Source organism: Mus musculus, chromosome 9 (genome assembly GCF_000001635.26).
Source record: "Mus musculus strain C57BL/6J chromosome 9, GRCm38.p6 C57BL/6J".
NCBI classification, from domain to species: domain Eukaryota; kingdom Metazoa; phylum Chordata; class Mammalia; order Rodentia; family Muridae; genus Mus; species Mus musculus.
The window spans coordinates 110,532,008-110,544,037 of NC_000075.6; the positions used below are offsets into that span (position 1 = coordinate 110,532,008).

The window sequence follows — 12,030 nt, forward strand, 5'->3', positions numbered from 1 at the left end:
GCCCCTGCTTAGCTTGGTTTTCGGTGCGCGGCCGAGAGCCAGTTGAAGGGGCGAGAGAGACCGAATAAAGGAGCAAGCGGGCGAGGGCGGCAGCTGCGCTACCTCAGTGCCCGGAGGCCAGGCTCTCCCAGGGCTTCGAAGGATGAAGGCGGGTGTCCTGACGGCCTTGGGCTGTTCCCGGGACGGACGCTGTCCAGGGAGGGGCAGCGGTGGCTCCCCTCCAGCTCCGGGACCCGCCTCCAACACTCGGCCCCGGGACTTATTGTTCCGGGAGGCCGCAGGCTAGGCCTGGCCTGGCCGGCGGGTTGTACCCCGCCCCTGCCAGGGTCGGTGGTGCTGGCGCGCCGACTGGCGGCCGGTGGGCTGCCCTGTGCGTGTCTCTTTAAGGGGCTGGGCCTGCAAGGCTGCAGGGCGGGCGGGGTGCGCGTCGCTTCGGGAGTGAGTGTGTGAGGGTGAGAGCGGCGGGCGGGCGGTTGCTGGAGGGAGGGAGGGAGGGAGGGAGCGAGCGAGAGAGCGAGAGAGCGGGCGGGCGGGCCAGCCAGCCAGCCAGCGACGCCGGCCGCCCCTGCCGCCGCCGCGATCGGACCAGCGGCCGCCTCCCCTCCGGTCCCCTCCCCCGCATCGGCCTGCCGCGGGGAGGGGGCTAGCGTCGCCGCCTCCAGCCGCTCCTCATGAAGCCGCTGCCGTCGCAGCAGCCGCCACCGAAGATGGGGGATTTCTACGATCCCGAGCACCCGACCCCTGAGTAAGTCTCTGCTCCGCGGTCTCCCGCTGTCGTTGGTCGCTCCAGCCCGAGGGCGGCGCGTCCTGACCGGTGGCGGCGCGCGGAGTAACGGGCCCCGGGCGGCTTCTCGCGGTCGTGGTGGAGGGCAGGCCGGGCGGAGCTCCTGGAGGCCGCCTCGCTTGGCCTCGGCTGGCCCGGCGGTTGGGCCTGGCGCGGAGAAGGCTGCTCGCGTCGCCGCGGCGGTTGGGGCGGGCGGCCCGGTGGGGGAGGGGCGGCCACGGCCTCCTCTGCCGTTGCCGCGTCCTCGGTCGGCCTGCTTAGGTTCGGCGTTCCGCGCAGCTCCTCCAGGACACTCGGTGGCGTCCCGGGCTTCTGTTGCAAACCACGGTGCATAGTCCGAGGCGCCGCAAAGGCCGACGCCGGCGTCAGGGCGCCGGCTCGTGTAGGCCGAGAATCCTCGGGCTCGGGTGGAAGCTCGGCCCATCGCCCGGCCTATCGGTGACGGCAACTCGGACCGGAAGGGCCTACCGCGCGTCTCCCCGCTTCGATCCGCGGAGGAGACCCGCGTTGCATTCCCGGTTTTGATATTATTTTTGTTTTTTGTTTTCCCTCCTCCTTGGACACTCAATTCTGGCCCAGTAGAGCGATGAGCTTCATATTCTGCACCTTTGGCGCTTGGGTTTTGTAATGGTGGCAAGGTTTGTCTGGTCCCGTTGTTGAGGTGACAGCAGTTTTGTTTTTTAACCTGAAAGTGAAAACCTGGCAAACATTTCTTGATTATGATGCTTGAACACTTTGGCGTCCTATTTCTTAGGTAATAGAATCTAGAATCTTATCTACAAGGATGGCTTTACTGCGTGTGAAGATTTAGTTAAGAGACCCTTTGTATAGTCTTCTCTAAAGAAGATAGTGTACTTGTAAAGCGAAATACAGTTTTGTCGTATAGTTTCTTTTCAGTACACCTAGGGCATTTTTATATTTCTGTTGGGTGTCAGATGGTGGTGTACACCTGAGATACCAACTGAATTAGGATTGCAGGCAGGCTTCCTCAAAACAACAACATAAGTAAAAAAGCAAGCTTCCACTTCAGAGTCAGGAGTCCGTGCGAAGCTTCCCTAAGCCCTCACAAGATCATTTTGTTGTTTTTAGATAAATGGTTTCACCTTGTTGCCTAGGCTGCTCTTGAATTTACTGTGGCTGGCCTCGAACCTGGGATCCTTCCTCTTCAGCTTCTTCAGTGCTGGGATTGCAGGTGCTGACAACTAAGAAAAACCATTGTTTTACCTCAATTTGCTTGTATTGATGTCTGCACATAGCAACAAAATTCATTCCCAAGTTAAGGTTTGAAGGGATGTCTAGTGAAAAACAAAACTTTTCACTAAATTACCACATTACACATTTTTGGGGGAACCTTTGCCAAAGTTTTTCACCTTGGCTCAGAAACATTTGGATCTTACTTAATAGTTCTTTAGTGTTGTAACACAAAAGTTATTTTGTTGGAGTGTTATCTCCACACACAAAGCAAAATCCTCATGTTGCCTTAAAATAAAATTTCATTGGGAAAATTTTGACAATCCTGTTTTTGACCCAAGAACAGCCTGAGTAGTTTTATACTTGTTTTCTAAGTTTACAGAAGCCCTTTAGTGGCCCATCTTAGTTTGTCTTTACTTGACAGATAATCTTGGTACCCAGACCACCTCTGCGAAGGCTTGATGTGCTCTTACAGCAAAGCTCATCTCTTACTTGTAGTAGGAAACCAGCATGGCTTTGTCTTCTCCTGGGTTTTTGGCTTTGGAATAACACTTAAAGGTTTTTGCTTTGAGACTTGAAAAACCTCAAAAGGAATTTGTATCATTCAATTAATGTAGGTTGCGTGCTTATCATGTACAAAGTCATGTGCTAGCCCCCCAGGAAGGGCAAAGAGCCATGCAGTGACTTTCCAGGTTGCACAGTGAAGCTTCAAAGCTCTAAGGATTACATCCTTTTTTTATTGGAGGAAAACATTTTTCATAATATGTGACAACGTGGAGAAGTCTGCCTTTACTGTGCACAGGAGGGGATGCTCAGTGTCTCTCCTGGTCTCGTACTTTACTGCTCTCTTGGCTTTAGAGTGTCAAGTAAGCTCTGATACTGTTTATTAACTTGTATAGGTCATAGAATGTTTTCTTAATACTGGCCTGACGGTGTTGGCAGGCATCTTGAACAACAGTATTACCTGTTTTACATGGAAAGAAAATGAGGCCTGGCCAGGAAAGAAGAGTGAAGCATTAGCAGACCCTGTGAGCTCTTAAACAGGAGTTTAACCTTGAGCGAATGGCTTTGTCTTTACATTTGGGTTTTCTCACTTTGCAAGTAGTTATCCCAATGCTAGCAACTTTCTGGGGCTTTGGAGAAAATTGAATGAGATAATACCTGAACCCTTCGCTCTTGGCACAGTGTGTGTGCAAGTAAGTACCTTTAGCTGGAGTTATTAGGGAAATTTGAGAGGTGTGACTGTGGGGGAAAACTGGTTGTGAAGTGGCCGTCCTTCCCTTTCAGACTTGGGTTAGTTTCAAATGGTTCTTTGAAAAAGAGAAGTTGAGGTGAAATGTAAATTTGCTTTGATTGGAGCTTGAGTTGGGGCCCAGATGGTCTGTATTGTCTTCCACTCACTCTTTAAGTAGTTGCATGTGTGTAGGCCTTGGATTTTTCTTGCAGTATAAATCACATTGTATTAAAGTGAAGTGGCTCTAATCATTTGAGTAACTGCCTAGGTTTCCATATAGTGCAGGGGTACATAGTGAGGGCATAGCACAACCAATCAGAGTCCTCCAGGACCTGTCCTACTCAAGGAGACAAACATGATAAAAAGTGTTTGTTGTTGGGGTTGTTTGTTGTTTTAAACATAGGCCTATCTTGACTAAGGTTGATACTGTAGGAGTAATTGATGTATTCAGCAAAACTTTGTCTTTGTGCAGTTTACATCCTAATGAGGCCTGTAAACAATACATTATACAGAATGGCCAAAGGTAAAATGCTTTGGAAAGTCCTATAGGATACAGGTGATTTGCTGTTAAGTCACAGTATAAAATGGGGTAAGCTGGTAAGCATCCTTGGGAGAGTAAGTTGAGATGGGACATATCTGAGTCTATGTTGTGTGGAGAGTTGAGGGAGTGGCAGGGCGGTCAGTAACCATCACCTAACTCTAATCCTAACCCTAACCCTAAGTGCCAGTGTAGTATAAGCTGCTCAGTGTGGCCAGAATGAAATGAGAAAGTGATAGTCAATTGGTTCACAGTAGGAGGGGTGCGGAGTTTCATAAAATTTTGTAGAGCCATTCTAAAGATTTGGCTGGGTTTTTTTGTTTGATTTTATTTTATTTTTTTTTAGAGGAACCCAGGCTGGCTTTGAATTCTTGAGCTCAAATGATCTTCCTGCTTCAGCTGACTGAGTAGCTGGGGCTGCATGTGCACCCACCGTGAGTGTTGATCAGAGGATCATTTATAGTATCCCAAAGAGGAACAGAGTGGAGGCCTGAAGGAAGACTTGTAAAGAAGCGAAAGGAGAGCTGCTGGTGGCTGAAATGGATGGATGCTGAGGATTAAGCTAACATGGTTTAATGAATGACACAGGTGGTATGTGAGAGAAAATAAGGATGATTGTAAGGTTTTTGGTCTGAGCAGTTAGAAATCTGTTGTCCAATGAACTAGGGATGATGTCAAGAGCAAGCTGGGAATAGTAGTGCCTTTTTAGGCACAGTAAGTGGAGATGATTGTTAGACATTTGGGTTGGATTGTTTTGTTAGTCTGGTTTTCAGGGGAAAGGTCTAAACTGGAGATAGTTTTGTAGTCATCTATTTAGGTAATATACAAACCACCAGACTGGATGAGATTATTAAGACAGTCATTATAGACCAAAAATTCATCATGGTGTATAGTTTAGATAAAATCTTAGTAGGTAGTCAAGGCTAGTGTGAACTCCATGGTTGTTGTGCCTTTGCCTCCTAAGTGCTGAGAATATAGGTGTGCCACCATTCCTGGCAAGGAATACTCTTTTGAAGCGCCACTGTTAAGGTTTAGTTATGTAAGCCTCTTGTTATTTGCTTTTGAGACAGGATCTCACTGGCATCTCCTGGTGACCTTCAACTTCTGCCTTGGCCTTCTAAGGGCTAGGATTGCAAGTGTACACCACCGATAGGTTTGATGGTATAGACCAGTAATCCTACTTGATTAGTAGTCTGAGGCAGAAGGATCAAATAAATATTCAAGGCATGGTTGTGTTACTGAGTTGATTCAAGGCCAGCTTTAGCATCTTAGTAAGACCCTGACTTAAAGAAATGATAATAATGATGGTGATAGAGAGCAGTGGTTAAAAATTTGCATAGATTAAAATCACCATTATGGCCAACATGAGTTCCTTTCTTCCTTCCTTCCTTCCTTCCTTCCTTTTCTATCTTTTCTTTTTTTATTTCTTTTTTCTTGTTTTGTTTTTGAGAAAGGGTCTATTTCATGATATAGCCTTGGCTGGCCTGGAACTTGCTGTGTAGACCAGGCTGGGATCAGAGATAAACCTGCTTCTGCCTCCTAAAGGCCACATATCCTACAGTTGATTTTTTTTTTCATCTTCATCATCATCTTTATTTCTCTCTTAGACAGGGTCTCTCTACAAAGCCCTGGCTGCCCTGGAACTCACTCTGTAGACCAGAATGGCCTCGTATTCACAGAGATCTGACTGCTTCGGCCTCCTCAGTGTTGGAATTGAAGTTGTTTGCTACTATACCTGGCTGATCTAGTCTTAATAGGTATTTGTAATAACTTTTAACCCTAGTATAACCCTAGTATTTGTTATTGTTGCATGAATCTTGTCACTTTTGCTGAGACGATAGAATAGTCATGTTGAATGACAGCAAAAGATGACCAGCTTGGTTAGTCTCAAGGCTGACCAACTTCATCATTCCTGTTATTCTTTCACTAGAACTATAGAGTAGGGCCTTATTTTATACTGGATTAAAAGCTATTGTAAGATTTGGAGATTGTTTATATCTAGAATCACCAATAATCAGATTTAGATTTCTTTTTGAGAAAAATCTAGCTTGTGTGTTTCATTCTTTTTTTGAGACAGGGTTATATTGTATAGCCTAAGCTGGCCTGGAAATTGTTATCCCACTAACATTGGTCCCTAAAGTGCTGGGGCTGGGACTATAGCCATGTGCACAGAACCAATGGTAGAAAAGCCCACTTTCTACTCCAGCATCTCAGGTTGTAATGGTATAACATTATTTTGAGACTTTACAGTCCTTCTTACTCAATTTAACAAATACTTGCATTATAGATGTGAGCCATTGTACTATAATTTTAGCCTAGATTAACAAGTAATGGAAAATTTTCTATTTGTATTACTTCCCTCTATTTTGTTATCTGTGCATTTGTATGGAAATGAGGGAGTAATCTATGTGTCTGTGAAGTGGGCATGTGAATGCTATGCTGCGGTGTGGAGGGCAGAGAACCACTTGGGGAGGTAGTTCTCCCCTCTAACTTGAGTTGTAGTTCAAACTGAGGTGGTGAGCCTTTTTACTTAGTGGGGCATTTTACCCCAGTTTGCTCCTCAATTTTTTTGGAATTCATTTTTGGCTGAGCTGTTGGAGAGACAAGATACCAGGATCTTCTTTATGTATTTTAATAAATTTGGAGGTAGTTTGTGATTACCTGTATTTGCTGAATACAGATGAAGCATTTTAAAAACAATAAGGCCTGGTAGCCCCCCCCCCCCCCCCATTTTGTTCTGGCCTAGTGGTTGCTTAGTGTCTTTTCCAGCTGAGTAAGTAAATGGTTACTCAAATTGAGTTCTAAAGTTGGTGTGAGTTCCTAAAGCTGCCTTTTATTTTAGAGTGCTTTTTCTGTCAAATGCTAACATGGTAGTGAAAATAGCTTTGGGATGATGTGGGTGTTGATAAGAATATAATTGTGCAAGCAGGCTGATAGAAGGGCTGCTTACTGGGAACACTGCTGTGGGCTTGCAAGAATTTGGAGCAAGTGGTAGTTTCTGACTTATATAGCTCTTGCAACTGCCCACTTCCTTGCCAAGTATAGTTTAGACCTTCTCTTTTGGAAGGGCTATACAGTGGTCCTAAATGTTCTTTGTGAAGACATGGTATAACTTACATTTTGATTATTTTGTCTGATATTTGGCTTCTTGATAAATAGTTATTAATTGTATACTTTATTTGAGTAGCCAGACAACACCAGGTTTAACATGTAAGTAGAACAAATCATTTATTAATATACACATGGCTACAGAAATCCTTGTCCACTGTGGGCAGCGCCATTCTTTGGGCAGATGGTCCTGGGCTGTATAAGAAAGCTAACTGAGCCTGAACCCTCAAACAAAACATGTTCTTCCATGGTTTCTGCCTAAGTTCCTGACTTGACTTCCCAGATTGATGGACTGTAACCTAGAAATGTAAATTGAATAAACTCTTTCCCACTAAGTTGCTTTGGGTCATTGTTTTATCTCAGCAACAAAAATCGAACTAGAATTTGGACCTATAATAGTTTCCTGGTTTCATATTATACTTAAGCTTGTATGGTTACTGTTGAAGAGAGTTGTTGGGTAAAGAGTACAAGGATACTTTTTTTTTAAAAAGATTTATTTATTATATGTAAGTACACTGTAGCTGTCTTCGGACACTCCAGAAGAGGGCATCAGGTTTCGTTACCGATGGTTGTGAGCCACCATGTGGTTGCTGGGATTTGAACTCGGGACCTTCGGAAGAGCAGTCGGTGCTCTTAACCACTGAGCCATCTCGCCAGCCCCACAAGGATACTTCTTGTGACTGTAATTATTTCCTAATAAAGATCTTCAAAGAATTCAAGTCTGATCAGTGGTCAAGGTCACATTGTTGTAAACTTTCTAAACTTTGAAGTCTCAATGTCACTATGATAAACAGTGAATCAACCTGCATTGCTCTGAAACTCAGTTAAATGTTCAGGGAACAGTCCCTATTGCTTTCCCTGTGGTTCTAGTCATACCTATACCATTCTTTTACATCTGTCTCTGTCTCTTACCTCAGTCCACATTTCTCATTAGTCCTAAGTTACTTATTGTGTGTCTTTTTCTGTTTTAAAAAAATTTATTTATTTTATGTATGTACCCCACTTGCTCCGGCCCAAAGATAATTATTATAAATGAATACACTGTAGCTGTCTTCAGACACCAGAAGAGGGTGTCAGATCTCATTATAGATGGTTGTGAGGCACCATGTGGTTGCTGGGAATTGAACTCAGGACCTCTGGAAGATGCTTTTAACATCTGGTCCATCTCTCCAGTCCCTGCCCTTTTTGTTTCTTTGTTTCTGGGACAGAGCTTCTCTGTGTAGCCCTGGCTGTCCTGGAACTGCGTTTGTAGACCAGGCTGGCCTTGAACTCAGAAATCTGGTGTGCTTCCCATGTGTGTTTGTGCCACCATGCCTGGGTGCCTTTTTTGTTTGTTTGTTTGTTTGTTTGTTTTTGAGACAGGGTTTCTCTGTATAGCCCTGGCTGTCCTGGAACTCACTTTGTAGACCAGGCTGTAGACTTAGAAATCCGCCTGCCTCTGCCTCCTGAGTACTGGGATTAAAGGCATGTGCTACCACACACACACACACACACACACACACACACCCTTTTTTTTAAAGCTTTTTGTTTCAGAGTCCCATGTAATGTAGGCTGGTTCCTAACTTACTGTACAGCTGAGGCTGGTAGGACCTTGTATACTACATCCCAGTCTGGTTTCGAGCTGGTGATCATCCCGCCTCTCCCTGAATGCATGGGTTACAGGCCAGCCAAATGATAGTTTTATGTCTTTTCTTGTTAAGGAATCACCTTCCCTTACACTTAACTTTTTTTTTCTTTTCATTCTTCACAGTAAATAATCATAATCCCAAATGCAGGGATTAAAAGCATGCTGCCCTGCCACCTGGCTGTTATTCTGTGCCTTTTGAGTGTTTGCCTGCACATATGTATGTTTGTCACATGCATGTCTGCATCTGATGCCCACAGGAGCCCTAAGGAGGGGGCATCAGATCCCCAGTAACTGGGTTGTAAGCTGCCATGTGGGCGCTGGGAACTAATCTTTGAATGCAGGATTTTAAAAGCTAACTTGTGGTCAATCATGGTGATACATACTTTTGTTTCCAGTACTAGGGAGGCAGAAGCAGGCAGATACTTGAGTTTGAGCCTGTTTAGTCACATAAGGAGTTCCAGGCCAGTTAGGTCTATATAGTGAGATTCTTGTCTTTTAAAAGGTAGTTAATTTGTATAAAAGTCTTAATTAACAATTTGAAAGAGCTGCTTAATTATCCCTTATTTTTTTGTCCTGTTTAATGTAGCTCAGGTTAAGTAAGAATAAGACTGAAAGACTACTATGATAGTACTCAAATCTGGTAAAAGTACAGAGTAGATACAATTTAAACATTCAATAGATAAGCTTCTGACCTTTTAGTTTGATTATAATAGCTGTTTACCTCAGACTTGTGCTGATTTTTTGTTGTTGTTGCATTGAGATTTGGCATTCATAATGATAGCATATATGCAGTGAGTATCTCTTTTATCTATCATTGGTACACCTGCATGCCAAGAGAAGTCATTGGGTCCCTATATAGATGGTCGTAAGACACCATGTGGTTGCTGGGAATTGAACACAGGACCTCTAGAAGAGCAGCCAGTGTGATTTTAGGAAGTTTATTCATATTTATAGTTTTGGGAAAAGATGTAATTTTAGTTGTATGTTTATTATTAAATTTTCCCCTGGGGTGCATGTATTTTTTTTTCTATTGTGCTTTGTTTACTGTGTTTTGCTAGCAGTTATGTTTGTGCATCACATACATGCAGTGTCTGTGCAGGCCAGAAAAGTATGTCAACTACTCTGTGACTGGAGTTATTGACAGTTGTGGGTGTTGCCCCAATGTATGTGTTTTTCAAATTAGAAACATAAAGCGTTCTAACTTTTGTTTTCTTGAAGCAGGGTCTCCCTCACTATGAAATTGAATATGACCTTGGGTTTCTGATCCTCTTGGCCCTACCTCTTGAGCTAGGATTACCACACGTAGTTTATTCAGTGATGGCTACTAAACCCAGTTTTTTCATGCATGTTTGACAAGCATTTTTAACTACATTCCCTAGTCTTCTTTCTGTCCCTGTCCCTTCTTTTGAGTTAGGGTCTTTATATAGCTCAAGCTAGTTTTGAACTTTACTATGTAACTAGAGATGGCCTTGAACTTGTGATCCTTCTGTTTCTCTCACCCAAATGTTCGGATTATAGGTATTCAGATATATAATCATGCCTGGGTAGTTTGGGATAAGAATCTTGGTAATGTTTAGTTTGGTGTTGAGCTCAAGCAGTTCTACTTCAGCCTTTTAAATGACTGGGACTGCAGTACAGACACATACCATATGGCCCAACTTTTATTTTGAAGTTTGACTATCTCTATCTCTTTGTAGCACCTTCTTCCTTTTCAAAACAGCTTTTGATATTATTATTGTATGTGTGAAGGGGGAGGTTATGTGATGTGTGTATGCACCTACTGTGGCATGCATATGGTCGGAGGACGTGGAGTCAGTTTTTCTGTCCTCCTCCCTGTGGGTTCCTGGCTGTTAAACCAAGCGCCTTCATCTGCTGAACTGATGTCTTTCAACATAACTTCCTTCTACTATTTTTCACTGATTCTCTAATTTATATGTTTTTGCTACTAGCTGTATTTAGGATTAAGGAATGAAACAAAATACTTAATGGCTTGTATAGTTTGGTTACAACACCTAGAAAATATCAGTTTAAATTTAAAAAGCCACACAGACACTTATGTGTAAGAAGGGTTTGCACACCAACATAATAGGTTGGATTCAAGAGCTTTTTTTCTTTTGCTTGTTTGTAATTTTATCCTTTTCTCTACCAATATTAGATTATGATTGATATTGATTGATTGATTGATCTAGACATGTTTACTCTGTGTAGCCATAGCTGTACTGCAACTCACTCAAACCCAGAGATCTGCCTGCCTCTGGAGTGGAGTGCTGGGATTAAAGGTGTTTGCTCCAGGGATGGGGTGGGGGTTGGGGGGGGGTGATTTGGATGTAAAGTAAATAAAGTAATGAAAAGGTGATGGGCCACCACCACAGGGCTTTGTTTATGATAGACAGTCATTCTCAATTTAAAAACAAATTTTTTTATATGTATGTGTGTAAAGTGTTAAATTCTCTGGAACTGGAGTTACAGATGATTATTAGATGCATTGTGTGTGTGTGTGTTTGTATGTGTGTGTGGGGGGTCAAGGGGTGCTAGGGTCCTTTGCTCTTAACTACACAGTCATCTTTCCAGCTTAGCTGGTCAACACTTTTGAGACAAGGTCTGATTGGCCTGAAGCTCATTATATAGACAAGGCTGGTCTAGAACTCAGATCAGCTTGTCTTTGAGTGCTGGGATTAAAGGCATGGGCCAACCACCACCTGGCTTTTTTTTTTTTTTTTTAAACCAAACCTTTCTTAAGGGTATTTATTTTTATGTGCATGATTTCCTGTATGTGTACCACTTGCATTCTTAGAGCTCATGGAGGACTGAAGAGGGTGTTGGATCCCCTGGAACTGGAGCACAGATGGTTGTACACTACCATGTGGGTGCTGGGAGCTGAATCCAGTTCCTTTGTAAGCAACAAATGATCTCAACTCTTTGAGCCTTCTCAGGGTTTTTCTCTGTATAAGAACCCTGGTTGTTCTGGAACTCTCTTTGTAGACCAGGCTGGCCTTGAACTCACACAGAGATCCACCTGCTTCCGCCTCAAGCTCTGGAGTGAAAGGCAGGCTCTACCACAGCCACAGCATTAGAGGTTTACGATAGACTTACGTATCCCAGGTTGGCTTGAGCTTGTCATGTTGCTGACAATGACTTTGTGAACTCCTGCTTTTCCCCTGCATCCCACCTTTCGAGTTTGAGTGTTAAAGGTGTGTGGTGCCACACTTGTTTTTGCAGTGCTAGCAATCTACCCAAGGCTTTATGTATATTGCCAACTGAGCTACAGTGTCTGCCAAGTGACCCAGGCTAGCTTACAACTCTTGATTGTCCTGCCTCAGCTTCTTGAATGCTAAGATTACAGGTTAATCACTATACTCATGTAGCAAAAACATCCTTCAATTAACTGTTGCCATTGATAGTATATGTGCTTTTATGCCTGGCAAGATATTATATATGGGTGATAATATTCATCAGACAATTGATGTACAGCAGTTCTAAATTATGTATATGAAATTTCAGTGGGTCTTAAGACCCACTGAAAATAAAAACTCTTTATCTTTGACAGT

General features: G+C 43.7%; 1 protein-coding gene across 7 annotated transcripts in view; it reads left to right on the plus strand.

Moving 5' to 3' along the window:
- The first annotated feature begins 492 nt into the window (after positions 1–492).
- Positions 493–12,030, plus strand: part of Setd2 (SET domain containing 2) — an 86,134-nt gene continuing 74,596 nt past the window's right edge. For 6 of the 7 annotated variants that reach the window (XR_001778893.2, XR_001778892.2, XM_006512088.4 and 3 more), the window contains exon 1: positions 493–745. Coding sequence is in view for 5 of the 7 variants with exons in the window: in XM_006512088.4 (XP_006512151.1) it covers positions 672–745 (74 nt within the window). In the remaining 2 variants the exon portion in view is untranslated. The remainder of the gene's footprint in view (positions 746–12,030) is intronic. The other variant, NM_001081340.2, reaches the window with a different exon arrangement.